The 19785-nt window shown below is 44.6% G+C and overlaps 1 protein-coding gene across 1 annotated transcript in view; it reads right to left on the bottom strand.

The window, feature by feature from the left end:
• The window catches only part of OSTF1 (osteoclast stimulating factor 1), a 235363-nt gene that overhangs the window by 37345 nt on the left and 178233 nt on the right, over window positions 1-19785 (bottom strand). Inside the window, exon 5 of the mRNA XM_069229196.1 lies at window positions 5053-5106. Within this exon, the coding sequence (XP_069085297.1) occupies window positions 5053-5106 (54 nt within the window). The remainder of the gene's footprint in view (window positions 1-5052; window positions 5107-19785) is intronic.

The following is a 19785-nucleotide window of genomic DNA, read 5'->3' as shown; positions in this document are numbered from 1 at the left end:
AATGGAGAAAGCTTGTTAAGAGTTTTTATTTTGTTTTGTCATGTAGATTTTGAGAACAGGGTTCAGTTGCCTCTGGTGTTTGTCTTCCTGTGATGTGGAGTGCTTTTTTTTTTTTTAGATAGTAGGGGAGTCCGAAAAGAATCGCCTTTAGTGTAGTACAAGATACTTTTTATGTCACTTCTGGCCTTGACTGGCACCCAGTGGTGGTCTCCTCAAACGGGTGTTAGGAGGTCTGATTTTTTTGTTATCCTGACCAGGCACGCAGAAAATGGTAAGATGGCACCGAGAAGTGCCGCAGAGGTTATGGGCAGATCAGCTAGCACAGCACTGTCACTATCAAGGTGAGAAAGAACCAGAGACTGTACCACATGCTAGCATATTACAGAGGGTGCCCTGCTATTATAATCTATCCAGCTCCATAATGTTCTGTTACATACAGAAGCTTATCACCTACTAGGTCACCACTGTGTCATCCTCTGCTCTTCCATTCGGTTATAGTTTATATCTCTATTATCTTGAAAAAACGGGAAACTGCTTTATTATAAACAACAAAGTTTTCAGAGCAGGGCAAATTCTAAACTATAGGGACCAGAGCATCTGTGGATGTCGCCAAGATTAAGGAAATTTACATCAAGCATTCTAGAGGTAAGATATATTCAAGGAGTTGAGCATCTCTGCACCCTGGTTTTCATACATTAATCCCTGGTGAATTCCTGATGGTTGTTCCGATACAGAGTCTGTCTATTTACTCTAGTTACCTTTCCTAAACAGAGTTTGTTTTAAGTCCCAAAAGACACGTATGCTATGTCCCAAAACTCAGCCTATGCTGTTTCCTAATACAAAACTTACCCAAGCTTGAATATTGAACTTGTGTTAAGGGTTGCTACTGAGATCAACCCTGCTATATGTATTGAGGATATGTTCTGCCTCAATTCTGAGCATTTGCATTGTCCAGCCCCAAGTTTTACTTGTGCCCAAGTACATGATGTTTGTTTCCAAATGCTGAGCTTATGTTGTGGCCCAATATTGAGCTGTAATATGACCTTTTGCTGAGCTTATACTGTGGCCTAGTACCAAGCTTACATACACTACATCCTAGTACTAACCCGGAGATATGTTCCCTTTGGTAGTGATATGCCTCTGGCCGAACAGAAGATTTATTTGAGCACAGAATGTTCTCTCTCTTAAGCTTCATCAAATTCCATCACTCTCATTACTAACTTAGCCTGCTAAAGCTTCTTATCCTTTCGTACTGCGCCATATAATCTGCATTTGCGCCCTAAGTCTAAACTGCACTGATTCACTTGTTTATTACTATGCCATTTTCATTTGCAAAGTTGTACATTTTCCTTGTACTGTGTACATAATGCTGAATGTCTGAAAGTGTTTGAATAAAACTGTACTGATGGTTGATCCGTGCTGACTATTTGCGCAGAGGTACAGATCTTTATTCCTGCACTTATGGGTAAGGGATGACTGACTCCTCAGGTGAAATCCACTAGGTGCCCCATAACTACGATTTCTTGGGTAAATGTGCTTGATTGTGTTCCCCTGTGCAATGTCTGGAGAAGTGTGATGAAAGAATGGAGTCATCTGTGCAAACACATTGTACACTCCACAAGATCTACATCAGGATTAAGATCATGACAGTTTGTTTGTCCTTAGAGCAGTTCGAAGTTCGTGCCTCTGTGAAGGGGTTAAGCCCTTGTCCTTACCTGGGTTGTAATCCACACTGAGGCTTGTGAATGAACAATGGATAAACAGGCAACACAGTCTCCAGTATGTAGATCAGCAGCTCAACCGCGCTTGGAATGTCTGACATTTTATTTTTCACTCCAAATCCTGTTGGTGGCAAATGTGCTGTGGCAGACTCACACCGATACTATAGAGCGTGGGCTTTGGGTCAGTTCTAGTAAGCCATTTGATCAACCGAAGAAAGTATTATTCACTCAGAGTCATGTGATTGGTGAACAACTGTAGGAGACAGCCTAAAGAATGCTACTACTAAAATGCATGGGATACTTTGTTTTCAGCATGTGGCAGGGACTATCTGATGAAGGCAAAAGCAATTTTCTTTTTTTTTAAAGGCTCCTTCCGCGAAAAGCAACCGAATAGCCACATTTTTCCTGGAGTAAATGTAAAAAAAATTCTTGGACATAGATAGGTATACATTGTTCTCCAATGATAGTCAGGTAAGAATTGATTTTATAAGAATTTACTTTGTGAAAAAAGCGACATCAAAATCAAAAATTATACTTTAATGAAAAATTAGATCTTAGAAGTATTATACTGTATTTAGATACTTTTCTATAACAAAGCTGAATCAAGTGCTTGTTTCTTATTTTATTGGTGTTGTTTTTCATGTTTAAAGCTGCAGTGTCAATATTTAGGCTATATTCAGTTCCATTTGGTAGGACTAGGCTATTTCCTGGCTCCCCTCTTCCCACTTTGTCTTTTTTTTAAATTACTTTAGTCAGATTTTTATTCATGGATCAATAATATGCCCATCATTCTTCTCTGGTTCTCTCTACTGTATATAGACCATCTATTTAAATTATTATTTTCAGTAGGCCTGGGCGGAACTTGTGGAGTTTCACACCGCAGAAATTCGTTGAGTTACAGAAAAACTCTGCGAGATTCTGAGGAGTGAGTTGAATTTGGGCATGCTGCACTGTTCAGGTGGATTTTTAGTGCCAGGAGCTTGTTCCGTACTGTAAAATCAGTATCACGTGGCATGCCAGAGCGTGCTGTTTCTTTGTGCCACTGGAGTAGATTTGTTACTCGAGGGGGCACCATTCTCAATGTGGTCTTGGCCTGTTGCAACCACCTGTGCTGAGAAATCTTGCCTGGAGGCATTCTGGCACCTTAAAATGGCACTACGGTACACAAATTCTTGCTCGCCAAATTTATGTTTGTGAGACGTGCATAAGAAAAAAAAACTCCGCCACGCATTAGTTGGCAGAGTTTTGTCAGAACAATGTGTTTGAAGTGGAACGCAGAGTGGGCAAAACCATGCCAGCGGAGCAGAATTTTTCACCCTATCCTACTTTCAAAATTTTATTTCTGTGCTAGTATAACACTTTTGCAATTACATTTTATTTTCTTTACAAGTGATTTAATGCCCATCTAAAAAAAAGTGCCTCCCCAGTATTTGCAACAAGTATGCAAAATGTGCTTACAGAGGCATTTTTAGTGGCACACGCCTTTTTCTTCCAGAATGTGCCACCGCCATGCGACAGTTCATCCACGTCGTCAAGGTGACATAGGACTGCTTTCGTGTCTATGAGCTAATAGAGAGAGAGGTGAGAGAAAGGACATTTAACCTCTGCTGGGCACTCTCTGGGTAGTGGTGCAAAATACTTATGCAGAAACGTAGAACAGACTAACTCCCTTTTGACATTACAAAAACCCTTTTTTATTCTGCATGCACTCAAGATGGTGGTTAGCTCAAACGTCCATCCACTATGCAAGGTTTTGTAGGCTATTTAGGGACATTGTTTAGCCACGTCTTCCCTTCACGACTCTTCCGGCACTACATTTGTTTGGAAAACAAAAGAAGGGACTTTGCCCTTTGGTTTAGGTTTTATACTTAACAGGAGGCCATGTTACTAAGTTCATTCACATCTGGGCCTAATACTGATTTAACATTTATGATTTATTTTTGCACGCTTCATTCTCTACACATTTAAGTGCATGTTAAATTTGTCAGTCTTTAGTGTTCATGGTAGTAATCATTTTGATTACTTTTTTCTGTTCCTTTATCACTGTATACAATTCACTGTACACAATTGTCCCCAATCATCGTTAATGGAAGCACACCAATCCATCCATGTAATTATATGGAGTTATTCTAGTTTTGCAGTTCTTTCCATTTTTTTTACAGAAAAGGCAAAGAAAGAAAATATGAAATCAAGGTACTATTCGATGATTAATAAAACAAAGTTGTTAGCATTAGCCATGCATGCCTAAAGAGGAGAATAATTCCCTATGAAGCATGCTGTTACACTCAGACATTCGGTAATTGCTACGTACTTCAAATACCAATAGCATAAGCTTACACAATGCATGATTCCAACAGCAAATGGATGGATGACTGTATTAGTAAGTGTATGGACGAGTGAGCTGTAGACGGAGAGGAAAGTAGACTTCTGTCACCAAAAAAATCAGGGTCACTCCAACTCCCCGGACTAGTCCATCTGTGCTCTCACTCATGTAGCTCATTCATTGATCCAGTCGCTTAATCACTCCAGTATTTATACACTCACCCATTCTTCCAACCATATGTCCATGTATTCTATCCCCGAAGCATCAAGACTTGTGCACACTTGCCCATCTGTTTATAATTACTTGTCCATGCCATTCTCTCATCTAGCCATTCACCTAATTACTCACCTATGCATTCATCCATGCAGTTAGTCACTTAACTAATCCTTCAATCATGCATTCACCTATTCTAACATTCACCGACACGCTGATCTGCAGAACCATATAAATAAACAGCTACTACATGAAGATCCAGCTTCATTAAACTTAAAGTCAGGCCTATTGCTTTTGTCAATGACTGTTATTATAGATTAAGGAGATTTTTTTGTCTTGGTTTACCATGTGTTTCAGGATCTGTTTCTATTGGTGTTTTTATTTCAGTTTTAGCAGTTGTACTGAAGCTACTTCTATGTATATGATTTTGAAACATTTTCCAACGTTTAGCAATAGATACTCCTTGTTTACTTTAAGCGGTTTGACACATTTTTGACCAGGACTTTAAAAACTCATTCTGAACATGGTATTCTTCATAGTCTTTTAAGCAGACAGGCCCCAACGCTCATTGAGGGTACAACGAGACTGCTGAAAAAGGATGCATTTTGTTCTACTCTAAGTTGAAGGAAGGCAGGCAGGCGTAATGAGACAGGGAAAATAGGAAAAGCAACATCTAGGCTAGCCTAGGAGTAGAACAAGTTACTATAAACACTTTTGCAGTAACTAAAATTTTAAATATCAAAAATGTAAACTATGGATTGAGCATTTTACATGTAGAAAAACGCAAACACATACCTCTTTTGGCAGCTTCATGAAGGGGATTATCTATCGACTCTGCTTGTTCAGCCACTAGAAGTATAATGTACACACATATTATATTTTGACACCTGAAAACATCTTCTGAAGCACTAATATGGGGAAAAGTAAACTTTAATTAGGGCAAATTTGTAGTAAGTAGGTAACAAACAATCCATGAAACGATTGAAATATGTTAGAAAATAGAGATCACTTACCATAATGGATTTTTTTTAAATATATACATTAAATAAGGCAGAAAAACCGAGACAAAAAGACATTTCAAAAATATTACATTGAAAGAGATATAATCAAAAGCATACACCATTCAACTTAGAATCTACTGTTTCTAAGAAAAAGCTCCACATAGCCCTGTGCCTGCGAGCTGCACCAGCAGGTAGTACGTACATTTCTTCTTTAGCTCTAACTTTATTCATCTTGGGACTTTCACTTCAAAACTGAGGCAGGAGAGATGATTTCCAGTTATCACTACACTAGTTTCGGTTACATGCGCTGCTTTAAATATAAGGTAAGAAACAGGCCTTAGAATTGTCACCAATAATAAGGCCTAGACTCACCAAAAAGCCTATTATACTAACCGCTTTTATTTTTGTTATCACCACCTGCATATATGTACCAAATGAATCAGTTAAAACTGACTGAGCATGCCATAAGGATCCAATTGACATGAGTATTTGCCGGGCACCGCACACACAAGCAAAATATTTCTTCTAAAAGCATATAATACAAGTGGTTTGTAATACAAGAGCTATGCTGTGAAAGACTCGTGCACATAGAGTTGGCTACTTTCCGCGCTCAACATTTTTTTTTAAACATTAACCTCTTGCCAAACTGTCTCCTTGCCCTTCAAACTAGCTGACTTATTTACCGGATGCTTTCTCATAGCCCACAATCGCCACTGTTTGAAGGCAGGCGTACACTAGAAAGACCCTAAACGACCCTGGGCATGAAATCCACACACACTGCAGGGGGATTTTCTATAGGGAACTTCTAAATGCACCTCTGTTGGGTTTCAACAATAGGTTATTCACTAGCAGTATGAAGAACAAATTACTTACCTTCTGTAACACATTATCTGGTAGAGGCATATTCTAGTTGCAGGTTCCTTAACTTAGAATAGTTACCCAAGCAATACCATCCCCAGAGGTGGGTCTGCAAACCAAGGTCATAATAGGAAGTTCAGCAGCACTGAACAGCCAAAATAGCCATCCCTGCGGACCTGAGTGTCCAAGCAGTAGTCTGTGGTGAACATTGCAGGGATGCCCACATTGCCACCTGGCAGATGTCCAGGACTGGAACTCTACGTGCTAACTCAGTGGTTGCAGCTGTTGCTCTGGTGGAGTGAGCACGCAAACCATCAGGGGGTTGCTTCTCAGCCAAAGCACAGCACAGTTTGATGCAGAGAACAACCCATCTAGAGATGTTTCTCTTCTGCACCGCCCGTCCTGCACCACCCGTCCTTTCTTCGCACCCAGATAACTCACAAAGAGTTGCTCGTCCACTCGGGAAGTCTTTGGTACGATTGAGGTAGAACGCCAATGCTCTTTTTGGATCCAGCCGGTCGAGTCTCTCCTCCTCAAAAGAAGGATGTGGGGGCAGATAAATAGTAGGCAAGGTGATGGATTGACCTACTTGAAAGGGTGTGACCACTTTAGGGAGGAAAGAGGCAGTAGTACGAATCACCACTTTGTCAGGATGGACAGAGATAAAGGGTGACGCGAAGAAAGAGTTTGTAGCTCACTCACTCTCTGTGCAGAGGTGATGGCCACAAGGAAGGCTGTTTTTAATGTGAGGAGTTGAAGCGGACAATTATGAAGAGACTCACAAGGAGCACATGAGGAAAGTAATTAACAGGTTCAAATCCCACTGGGGCATTATGAACGGGGTAGGCAGAAACATGTGGGTAAGACCTTTAAGGAACCACACCACAATGGGAGATTTAAATAAGGAGGGTTGATCAGGAAGTCTGAGGAAAGCAGACATTGCAGAAGATAACCCTTTATGGTGCCCAAAGCAGAGCACTGCTGGGCAAGAGAGAAACTAAACAAGAGGACCTCTGACGGAGGTGCAGAAAGGCGATCAACAGTTTTGTTGGTACACTATGCCACAAATTTATGCCAATGATAAGCATATACCATTTTGGTGGAGGGACGCCTGGCTGACAAGATAACGTTACAGACTTTGGGTGGAAGGCTGAAAGCTGTCAACTGCTACTGCTCAATCTCCGCTTAAGAAGACAGAGACTGGACAGGTTCGGGTGGCAAACCCTACCCTGTTGCTGTGATAGAAGATCCTCCCGAAGAGGCAATCTGAGTGGAGGATCGATGGCCATGCTCAGAAGTTCAGGATACCATACTCTATTGCACAGTCTGGAGCCACAAGAAATACTTGGGCAATGTCGTTCTTGATCTTCTTGATAACTCTGGGCAGAAGTGGTATTGGCGGAAAGGCATACAGGAAGCCTGAGTTCCACTGCCAGGCCACTTTGAGCTTTAGGAACTGCTCCCTCAAAGCCTTGATGTTCATGGCCCGTCAGTCGGAGCACTACGTTGGGTCGTGGTCATGCTCCAGACACCACAAGCACATAAGGTGCCGATCCGTCACCCACATTATGCATTGCCAGGAGTCTCACTGCTTGAATCCGGTCTTACGGGAAGACATCTCGATGCACTAAGAAGTCAAAAAAGTTTGACCAAAGGGTTCAAAAGTCCGTCAAAAGGTGGCAGAGGGTAGCTCTTCTCCAGGTTTGTGCATAGGCTGGTGCGGAAAGAAAAGAACTGACATCAGGGTGCTGGGCTGGCACCTATATACAATCATATCATCACAGCGACCACAACGCCAACAATGGACGTGGAGTCGACCAACGCCACCTGATGGTGTGCAAGGGTAGTGCTCAAAGAAAAAACTCCGGACCGAGTCTGGCGCCTGGGGGAAATTCTAAGGTAAGGAATATGCAACTAGAAGTCTCTATCAGATCATAAATTCAAGAACACAACTTAATTTGCATTTATTCAACCAGCTATAGTATCACTCCATTTCCACCTGTTCAGTACAGCATATTTACATTTACATGAATAATCATACACATAACAAACTCAACATATATGAATTATAAGTGACATCAATAAGAGTCCTTGTTAATGGTTTGTTAAGGGGTCTCCTAATTTGATCATGGGGGCGAGTCCACCTAATTGATAGTTCCTTCAATTACTCAACTCAGACTCATCCTGGGTAAATAATCGGGCCTTCAAAGTTTGTGGTTGATGGTGTCCATATGATAAATTCTTATTAGTAAGTAAAAGAACTTCAAAAACATAATAGTAGACTTGTTTCGGCCCCTCTTTCTGGACTCCTCCGGACACTGAAACAAGGACATAGGACATGTCTACTTTACACCAAGACAGAGTAAGGCGAGAAACCCTTCATACCACAGGAGAATCCAAATAAAGTTGGATAGTCCTCCGAGTGCATTAGTTAGCTCATGATATTGATTCATTCCAAACAGCTGTCAGTCAGGGAAAAAGTGGGTTAGGCTATTTGCAAGCATTAATCCCACCTCCTTTTGGGTGCTGATTGCCAGTAGTATGCCTGGAAACGTAATTGGTGCAGCTTTCCAAGCCTACTATTAGCATTGTTTGCAAATCCCCCAAAGTAGTAATATTGTTTCTACTAAATGAGTAATTCTATGGGTGTTGATGCACTAAGAATGTATTTGAGGGAAGTAAAACTCAAAACACCCACTTGGATATGATAGTTCTCCCTTTGAACTCAGGACTACGGTCACACACAAGACAGCGTCCTAGAGTCCCTGGGATCACTAATTTTCAATGTATTTTAATTGCATCCACTATTCTTCGACTCTACTACAAGAAGCCTGATGGAAGAGTTGTCAAATCGGTGAATGTGGGCACCGCTCCATGTTTATAGTCCTTGCCAGTTTACAATCATGTTATCAAGTGACTGATGGCCCTGTGTAGTGAGCCCTAGTCACAAATACAGGAGGGGACTCCGGCAAATTAATAGGGCGAGCACAGGGCCTGGCTCTAAGAGCCTGTGCACAAGCCAAGCCATATTGAATACCATGCAATAAATATGTTAAAATATGCTATAATCTCTTAAAAATTAAAAAAAAAAGTGCATTTCTTTCTTGTGCAACCGTTTTACCTTAGAACATCTGATTATATCACTGCTTAGACAGACATTTTTTTAAAGTGATTACTTTTAGAAAAAGTTATTGCTCACCCCCGCCCCCCAACTGACAATGCCATTAGTGAATTATGATATATAGTCAATAGTCATGTAAACCTCAAACGTAGCTCAGGTTCTTATTATGGATGGAGCAACATTACAGTCTATTAAATCGTATATAAAAGGTGTTGTACAGTGCTTATCTTGAGCTCACGTAATTAACCGGGCGCTCATATATAATATTAAAGAAAAAGGAGTCTCTGAAATAAAATATGTGCCCAGGGTAACACATTTTGGACAAGAAGGGAAGCTGACATAGATTGCAGGCTATCTGGTTTAACATTTTGAAATTCAGCCACCAGATGGGTATCTCTGTTTCTTTTTCTCTTCCTTCTGTTTACATCAAATATCACTGTTTTGTCTTTCATTCTTGGATGAAAAAAACACAGAGATAGCAGACCCGACTCAGGGCCCCAGACTCAAATACCTAGCCAAAGAATGTATTTATTTAGTGGGTGTCAGACCCCAAACACCCTCCAAAACTACACCCCTGCCAAGACTGTTAGTTGGAGGCTACTCCTTCTTTCAAATAATAATTTAACTGTATTGAGTCTAAATTAAGGTGATATACATCAATAACATTTTCAGACACATGGATGGGAAAACCATTTTGACCATCCTCTGACATTAATAACAATACTTCATATTAATAATTAAACTTGTTTACTCCCAAAATGTAGATTGTGTGATGGGATCTAAAGCACTTTGCATAATGTGCTCACTTGGCTGTAAAACCATATATACATCATCTGCATACAAAATCAGTTTTAGTGTATGACTATCGAGGGAACTATTTGGAGATTGTTTTCAAATTTTCAAATAGCTACAACAAGTGGCTAAAGAAATAACAAAAAGAGGATCAGAGACACTGGGCACCGGTGGCATTGTACCTCTTGAAACAGACAGAGTTCCAACCTTATTTGTGTATATCAGTACTGCCACACTTGAAGCAGTTTACAGAGGTATTAGAAAAGAAACCTCATGGGTTGGGAAGGGAAACCAAAACTGATAGTAAAAACCATAAAGATTCCCATCTCACAAGATCAAACGTTTTCTCAGCATAAAGCAACAGTACAGCTGCTGGAGTTTCCTTCTGTGAGAAAACTAGTATTTTCTGACTACTGACATACTGGGATGAAACCATTTTGATCTCTGTGGGTGATGGTGCCTAGCCTGACAGCTAACGTTTCTGAAAATAATATTTAAATATAATCTACATCTAGCAGTGTTATTTGCGAGTGTGAATTGGGATTAATGGTATATTTTGAAGACTTTTAAATGTGGATAACTGAGCCATCATGGAATGAGAATGGGACCCGTCTGCCTTCTCTTATATGATACAATAATTTCACTAAATGGGGTGTGAAATTCTTCACAAATGATTTATACAATTAGGCAGAGATCCATTCTTTACAGACACCTTCTCAACAGAGAGAACTTCTATAACACTGAGAATCTCAACTTGAGTAACGAAGAGTACCAATGAAGGAGCTGCTTCTTGAGAAACTTGAGGGTGGGGGAGCTCGCAAAGAAAAGCGTCTTATGAATCCAATCTCTGTGGGCCACTCTCTGGCTGAGAGATATTTTTATAGTGCTTGAAAAACAACTGTCACTCACTTTCCAATCCAACACAATTGCTTTTTGGTCCACATTCAAAATGGTATCCATGCAATTCCCTCTTTCATAAATCATTGACCATGCCAACGCTTTTTCTATTGTTTCCTCTTCCTGATATCACGTTTGTGCACCTGTTTGCATTGAACTCTTGTTTGAAATAAAATCTTTCAAAGGTGGTTTGCCTTTGTCCCACCTCTTTACCAAGTAGTGCACTAAAGGAAAAATAAGCTATTTGAGAGATTGCAATTTCCTACTCATCAGAACTTTCAGCTTGTTTGCTTTGCAGTGGTAAGAAACAGGACATTACTTGTTTCTCTGGAAGGTAGCTTTAACCCCTTCTGTGCCGCAGACGTAGTGGTTACGTCCTGCGGCACAGTGCTGCTGTGCCGAGGACGTAACCACTACGTCCTCGGCACACAGCCCAGAGGGAGCGCTCTCGCTCCCTCTGTGTGCTTCCCCCCACCCCCCCAAAGTCAGGGATGGAAGGGGAAGCCCTTCCCCTTCCACCCCCGACCCCCCCACCCCCCCATAATGACGTCAGCGCGCGATCGCGCGCTGACTTCATTATGGGGATTTCGCCGCACAGGAAGCCATTTGCTTCCTGTGCGGCGACGAGGAAAGAGGTGAGTTCCTCTTCCCGGTGGGTGGGGGGTTTGGGCTAAAGAGGCACCGGGGGAAAGGAAAGGCTTTTCCTTTCCCCCGGTGTCTCTTTGAGCATTCCTGCTGCCGATCGCATTGCGATCGGGCAGCAGGAATGCCCACTAGACACCAGGGATTTGTTTTTTTTTGTTGTTTGCTCGTGTTTCTTGCTGGCGGGGAGCGGCCCCTTGGGCAAGGGTCGCTCCCCTTGTGGGGGCAATTAGTTACGGCCATTTCTGCCCCCTTTGGGGGCAGATTGGCCTACTTTTTAGGCGGATCTGCCCCCAAGGGGGGCAGAAACCACTGGATCACCAGGGATTTATATTTTCTGTGCAGGTATGTTGGGAGGGGGTGCCCCCTTGGGCAAGGGGCGCCCCCCCCAAGGGGGCAGAGAACTGTTGGCCATTTCTGCCCCCCTTGGGGGCAGATCGGCCTATTTTTTTTAGGTCCATCTGCCCCCAAGGGGGGCAGAAGCCACTTAGGCACCAGGGATTGTGTGTGTAGTGGATGGGGGGGCGCCCCCTTGGGCAAGGGTCGCTCCCCTTTGGGGGGCATGTCTTTTAGGGCCATTTCTGCCCCCCTTGAGGGCAGATCAGCCTATTATTTTTAGGTTGATCTGCCCCAAGGGGGGCAGAAACCACTAGAACGCCAGGGATGTTTTTTTATGTGTTTATTTTTGTGGGGGGGCGTCCCCTTGGGCACGGGGCGCCCCCCAAGGGGGGCATTGACCTGTTGGCCATTTCTGCCCCCCCTGGGGGCAGATGGGCCTATTTTTCTAGACCCACCTGCCCCCAAGGGGGGCAGAAGCCACGTAGACACCAGGGATAGTGTGTGTGTGTGTGTGTGTTAGTGGATGGGGGGGGGCTTGGGCAAGGGTCGCCCCCCACTTTGGGGGCACATGTACCCAGGCCATTTCTGCACCCCTTGGAGACAGATCAGCCTATTATTTTTAGGCTGATCTGCCCCCAAGGGGGGCAGAAACCACTAGAACGCCAGGGATTTTTTTTTATGTGTTTATTTTTGTGGGGGGGTGTCCCCTTGGGCACGGGGCGCCCCCCCAAGGGAGGCATTGACCTGTTGGCCATTTCTGCCCCCCCTGGGGGCAGATGGGCCTATTTTTCTAGACCCACCTGCCCCCAAGGGGGGCAGAAGCCACGTAGACACCAGGGATAGTGTGTGTGTGTGTGTGTGTTAGTGGATGGGGGGGGGCTTGGGCAAGGGTCGCCCCCCACTTTGGGGGCACATGTACCCAGGCCATTTCTGCACCCCTTGGAGACAGATCAGCCTATTATTTTTAGGCTGATCTGCCCCCAAGGGGGGCAGAAACCATTAGAACGCCAGGGATTTTTTTTTATGTGTTTATTTTTGTGGGGGGGCGTCCCCTCGGGCACGGGGCGCCCCCCCAAGGGGGGCATTGACCTGTTGGCCATTTCTGCCCCCCCTGGGGGCAGATGGGCCTATTTTTCTAGACCCACCTGCCCCCAAGGGGGGCAGAAGCCACGTAGACACCAGGGATAGTGTGTGTGTGTGTGTGTGTTAGTGGATGGGGGGGGGCTTGGGCAAGGGTCGCCCCCCACTTTGGGGGCACATGTACCCAGGCCATTTCTGCACCCCTTGGAGACAGATCAGCCTATTATTTTTAGGCTGATCTGCCCCCAAGGGGGGCAGAAACCACTAGAACGCCAGGGATTTTTTTTTATGTGTTTATTTTTGTGGGGGGGTGTCCCCTTGGGCACGGGGCGCCCCCCCAAGGGAGGCATTGACCTGTTGGCCATTTCTGCCCCCCCTGGGGGCAGATGGGCCTATTTTTCTAGACCCACCTGCCCCCAAGGGGGGCAGAAGCCACGTAGACACCAGGGATAGTGTGTGTGTGTGTGTGTGTGTTAGTGGATGGGGGGGGGGCTTGGGCAAGGGTCGCCCCCCACTTTGGGGGCACATGTACCCAGGCCATTTCTGCACCCCTTGGAGACAGATCAGCCTATTATTTTTAGGCTGATCTGCCCCCAAGGGGGGCAGAAACCACTAGAACGCCAGGGATTTTTTTTTATGTGTTTATTTTTGTGGGGGGCATTGACCCGTTGGCCATTTCTGCCCCCCCTGGGGGCAGATGGGCCTATTTTTCTAGACCCACCTGCCCCCAATGGGGGCAGAAGCCACGTAGACACCAGGGATAGTGTGTGTGTGCGTGTGTGTGTGTGTGTGTGTGTTAGTGGATGGGGGGGGGCTTGGGCAAGGGTCGCCCCCCACTTTGGGGGCACATGTACCCAGGCCATTTCTGCACCCCTTGGAGACAGATCAGCCTATTATTTTTAGGCTGATCTGCCCCCAAGGGGGGGTAGAAACCACTAGAACGCCAGGGATTTTTTTTTATTTGTTTATTTTTGTGGGGGGGCGTCCCCTTGGTCACGGGGCGCCCCCCCAAGGGGGGCATTGACCTGTTGGCCATTTCTACACCCCCTGGGGGCAGATGGGCCTATTTTCTTAGGCCCACCTGCCCCCAAGGGGGCAGAAGCCACTTAGGCACCAGGGATAGTGTTGTGTGTGTTTTTTTTGTTTTTTTTTGTTTGAGGGCTGTCCCCTTTGGCAAGGGTCGCTCTCCATGGGGACACAGTACTAAAGGTATTTTCTGGCTTCCTTGGGGCAGACAGGCCTATTTTTTTAGTAGGCCCATCTGCCCCTATGACAGAATCCACTTAGGCACCAATTTCTAAAATGTTTGATGGTGGGGTGTTTGTCAACTGAAGAAGTCTTTGCATTTGTGATAAAAAAAAAATTCCTCCTTTTTGTTCTAGTTCAAAGCTTTTGCTTTATTTGCTGTGGCTCCTTGCGGTTTTGGCGGTGGTTGACCTGCAGTTTGCACAGTTGCATGTTTTAGGTAAGTAAAAACAATTTACTCCAAAGGAGTATTGTTGCCATGCATGAATGACATGTTTGTAGGGGGTGTACTAAATGCAGGATTGTGTGTGAAATTGTCCTTAGGTTTGTGCACAATGATATTTGTTTTGTCTTATTTCTAATTTGCCTTTCTTTCTTTCTTTTTAGTGGGATATCATTGGTGATTGCTGTGTAGTTGCTGGTGAATCAAGCTTTTTCAGGCAAGTGAGCGGTATAGTTTTTGAGTTTGTAACTCTTACTAACAAAGCTACACTTTGTTACTTGTCTTACACAGTGCTGGTTGTTGGTGGTGAATTTGTCCAGTTAATTTTAGCAGGAGAGATCATGGCTAGCCGCAGGATGACCGCTCAGCAGGTGGTTGGTATGCTTTTTGAGTCACAGTCTGATCATGACTATGAGACGGACTCTGCATCTGAGGCAGAGGAGGAAGTCAGAGATTCTGGCAGTGATGTTTCTGTTGGAGGGGAATCTTCTGATGATGAAGCCACTCTCAGTGCAGATGAAGGTTCTGTTTTAGAGGAGGACATTGATGTGCCAATAGTGCAGCAACCTGGGGCTGAAAGGTTTCCCGTTATAAGACCTGATGTCTGGGTTGCCCCAAACATGGAGCAGCCAGGATTGCCTGCCTTTACTGGTCTCCCGGGGTGTAACGCCAATACAGAGAACTTTATGCCTATCAATTTCTTTGAGTTATTCATGGATGATGTGTTTTTGGAAGAGATTGTTGAGCAGACTAATTTGTATGCGGAGCAGCATTTGAGGGACAACGCTGCTAGACTTAGGCCACACTCTAGAGCTGCCCAGTGGATTCCCACAAATTTGGAGGAGATAAAAAAGTTTTTGGGTTTGACTTTTTTGATGGGGTTGATAAGGAAGCCGTCACTGGCTTCTTATTGGTCTACTAGTCCCTTGATGGCAACAGCTATATTTCCAGCTACCATGAGTCGTAATCGGTATTTGCTTCTTCTTAGGATGCTGCATTTTGTTGACAATGCATTAGCCTTGCCACGAGATCACCCAGATTCTGACCGTCTTTTTAAGATTAGGCCTGTCCTTGATCATTTTGTAGATCGGTTTTCGGAGGTCTATGTTCCAGGCAAAGAGTTAAGTGTGGACGAGTCTTTGGTCCTCTTCAAGGGTCGTTTGGTTTTTAGGCAGTACATTCCTAGCAAAAGGGCACGATATGGAATTAAATTGTATATGCTGTCTGAAAGTAGGACAGGATATGTGTATAGTTTCCGTGTGTACACTGGTAGGGATTCCAATATTGACCCCCCTGGTTGTCCTCCCACTTTTGGAGTTACTGAGAAAATTGTGTGGGATCTTGGTAGACGACTGTTCAACAAAGGTCACCATTTGTATGTAGACAACTTCTACACTGGTGTGCAGTTGTTCAAGGAATTGTTTAGAGTGGACACAGTTGCTTGTGGCACAATCCGTTCTAACCGGAAAGGCTATCCAAGGGAGCTTGTCTGTAAAAAACTTGAGAGGGGACAGTGCTGTGCCTTGCGGAACGAGGAGCTGCTAGCTTTGAAATTTTCAGACAAGAGGGATGTCTACATGCTAAGTACCATCCATGATGAGAGTACTTCCCCTGTGACTGTTTGGGGCCAGGTTGCTGAAGTGCGCAAACCTGTGTGCATTTTAGATTATAATAAGCACATGGGAGGTGTAGATAGAGTTGACCAGAGGTTGGAACCTTATACTGCTATTCGTAAGTCTTATGTTTGGTATAAGAAGTTAGCACTTCACCTCTTCCACTTAGCAACCTTCAATGCTTTTATTGTGTTTAGGGATAGGTCTCCAGACTCAAAGATGACATTTGTGAAATTTCAGGAGTCAGTGATAGAGAGCCTTATTGTGGTGGAACAGGCCAGAGTTCCTAGAGAAGCAGTGGTGGAGGATGTGGCTAGATTGAAAGATCGCCACTTTGCTGAGCACATTCCTCCCACACCCAAAAAAGACTTTCCAGCTAAGAAATGTAGAGTGTGTTTTCGAAGAGGTATCCGGAGGGAGTCTCGAATGTACTGCCCAGATTGTCCTTCAAAGCCTGGGCTGTGTGTCGGTGCTTGTTTTAAGAATTACCACACCCAGAAGAATTTCTGGGAACAACCATGAGTGTAAACTCATGTCTGGTTTGTATTTTCATGTGTTTAGTTTCATGGTTAGCATTTCTGTCATGTTCTTAGTTAGAGCTTTTGTGTTTGTTGTTTTGTAATTCTTTCTACTTAGTTAGGGGTTCCTCTGTTTAAAAAAAATATATATATATGATGCCATTGTGTGTGGAGTGGGGCTTGGCTGAGACTGTACATATTGACTTGATGTTGGCTACTGCAACACACTGCCAGCCAAACACCAGTCCACACACTCCCATCAGCTGGTGTGATTGTTGTATCAGGCATGTGGGCGTATGTAAGTGATGGGCCCTTGAGTGGCGCTGTCTGTCGATGTGAGTGTTGTAATGTGCTGGGCCCGTGGCTGGCGGTGTGAATGGCCTTGTGTGTGTCATGTATGAAAGTTGTGTGAATGGACTGTAAAGCGGTTGGTGCCTTGTCGCGGCTTTACAGCTCACGAGCTGTGAGTCATTGGTTCAGTTTTTTGCCTTTCAGTTACTAACAGTGCTTTTCATTTTTGTGAAAGCTCTTGTTAGTAAAATTTGATCCACTGAACCATCACTCACCCTCGTGCCAAATCCAACCAGTATGTGTGGTAAAAATGACCAAACCTGCTCCGCTGTAATCAGGCGTCGCAGCACACCTATGACACGCTAGGTGCCTCAGGTGGGACCCCGATGATGAAGCATGCCACCAACTTGGTTGGTGGGTGAGGGGTCTTTTTCACATAACCTAAGTGTGTTTCTTTTCAAAATTTTAGTGTTTGGCACATCACGGACGTATGTGGGCACATCAAAACGATATATTACAAAACTACCTGTGTTTGGGGGGGGAGAGGGCACCTATGTTTTTGGTCCTGTGTGCGGCCTTCATCTAGGGAAACCTACCAAACCCAGACATTTTTTAAAACTAGACACCCCAAGGAGTCCAGGGAGGTGTGGCTTGCGTGGATCCCCCAACATTTTCTTACCCAGACTCCTCTGTTAACCTCAAAATGTGCTTAAAAAAAGCATATTTTCCTGACTTTTCTTCGTACGATCACCACTCCAGCACAAAATTCCTACTCCCCAGTGTTCCCCTCAGTCTCCCAAATAAAATGACACCTCACGTATGTGGGTCCCCAAAGCAGAGTCAGTCTAAAGATGTATAAAATAATATGTCCTTATAAACTCGCAGTGCTATCCCCTGTATCTCTACAAGTTTTGGGCCTTATTCTGTTGGAGGCACCTGGCCCACCCACACAAGTGAGGTATCATTTTTATCGGGAGACGTGGGGGAACGCTGGGTGGAAGGAAATTTGTGGCTCCTCTCAGATTCCAGAACTTTCTGCCACAGAAATGTGAGGAACATGTGTTTTTTTAGCCAATTTTTGAGGTTTGCAAAGGATTCTGGGTAACAGAACCAGGTCCGAGCCCCGCCAGTCACCCCTCCTTGGATTCCCCTAGGTCTCTAGTTTTCAGAAATGTACAGGTTTGGTAGGTTTCCCTAGGTGGCGGCTGAGCTACAGGCCAAAATCTACAGGTAGTCACTTTGCTAAAAACAGCTCTGTTTTCTGTGATATGTCCACGTTGTGTTTTGGGGCATATCCTGTCGCGGGCGCTAGGCCTACCCACGCAAGTGAGGTATCATTTTTATCGGGAGACGTGGGGGAACGCTGGGTGGAAGGAAATTTGTGGCTCCTCTCAGATTCCAGAACTTTCTGCCACAGAAATGTGAGGAACATGTGTTTTTTTAGCCAATTTTTGAGGTTTGCAAAGGATTCTGGGTAACAGAACCAGGTCCGAGCCCCGCCAGTCACCCCTCCTTGGATTCCCCTAGGTCTCTAGTTTTCAGAAATGTACAGGTTTGGTAGGTTTCCCTAGGTGGCGGCTGAGCTACAGGCCAAAATCTACAGGTAGTCACTTTGCTAAAAACAGCTCTGTTTTCTGTGATATGTCCACGTTGTGTTTTGGGGCATATCCTGTCGCGGGCGCTAGGCCTGCCCACGCAAGTGAGGTATCATTTTTATCGGGAGACGTGGGGGAACGCTGGGTGGAAGGAAATTTGTGGCTCCTCTCAGATTCCAGAACTTTCTGCCACAGAAATGTGAGGAACATGTGTTTTTTTAGCCAATTTTTGAGGTTTGCAAAGGATTCTGGGTAACAGAACCAGGTCCGAGCCCCGCCAGTCACCCCTCCTTGGATTCCCCTAGGTCTCTAGTTTTCAGAAATGTACAGGTTTGGTAGGTTTCCCTAGGTGGCGGCTGAGCTACAGGCCAAAATCTACAGGTAGTCACTTTGCTAAAAACAGCTCTGTTTTCTGTGATATGTCCACGTTGTGTTTTGGGGCATATCCTGTCGCGGGCGCTAGGCCTACCCACGCAAGTGAGGTATCATTTTTATCGGGAGACGTGGGGGAACGCTGGGTGGAAGGAAATTTGTGGCTCCTCTCAGATTCCAGAACTTTCTGCCACAGAAATGTGAGGAACATGTGTTTTTTTAGCCAATTTTTGAGGTTTGCAAAGGATTCTGGGTAACAGAACCAGGTCCGAGCCCCGCCAGTCACCTCTCCTTGGATTCCCCTAGGTCTCTAGTTTTCAGAAATGTACAGGTTTGGTAGGTTTCCCTAGGTGGCGGCTGAGCTACAGGCCAAAATCTACAGGTAGTCACTTTGCTAAAAACAGCTCTGTTTTCTGTGATATGTCCACGTTGTGTTTTGGGGCATATCCTGTCGCGGGCGCTAGGCCTACCCACGCAAGTGAGGTATCATTTTTATCGGGAGACGTGGGGGAACGCTGGGTGGAAGGAAATTTGTGGCTCCTCTCAGATTCCAGAACTTTCTGCCACAGAAATGTGAGGAACATGTGTTTTTTTAGCCAATTTTTGAGGTTTGCAAAGGATTCTGGGTAACAGAACCAGGTCCGAGCCCCGCCAGTCACCCCTCCTTGGATTCCCCTAGGTCTCTAGTTTTCAGAAATGTACAGGTTTGGTAGGTTTCCCTAGGTGGCGGCTGAGCTACAGGCCAAAATCTACAGGTAGTCACTTTGCTAAAAACAGCTCTGTTTTCTGTGATATGTCCACGTTGTGTTTTGGGGCATATCCTGTCGCGGGCGCTAGGCCTACCCACGCAAGTGAGGTATCATTTTTATCGGGAGACGTGGGGGAACGCTGGGTGGAAGGAAATTTGTGGCTCCTCTCAGATTCCAGAACTTTCTGCCACA

Source organism: Pleurodeles waltl, chromosome 1_1, assembly GCF_031143425.1.
Source record: "Pleurodeles waltl isolate 20211129_DDA chromosome 1_1, aPleWal1.hap1.20221129, whole genome shotgun sequence".
NCBI lineage: Eukaryota > Metazoa > Chordata > Amphibia > Caudata > Salamandridae > Pleurodeles > Pleurodeles waltl.
This window is presented reverse-complemented; position numbering and strand designations above follow the sequence as displayed.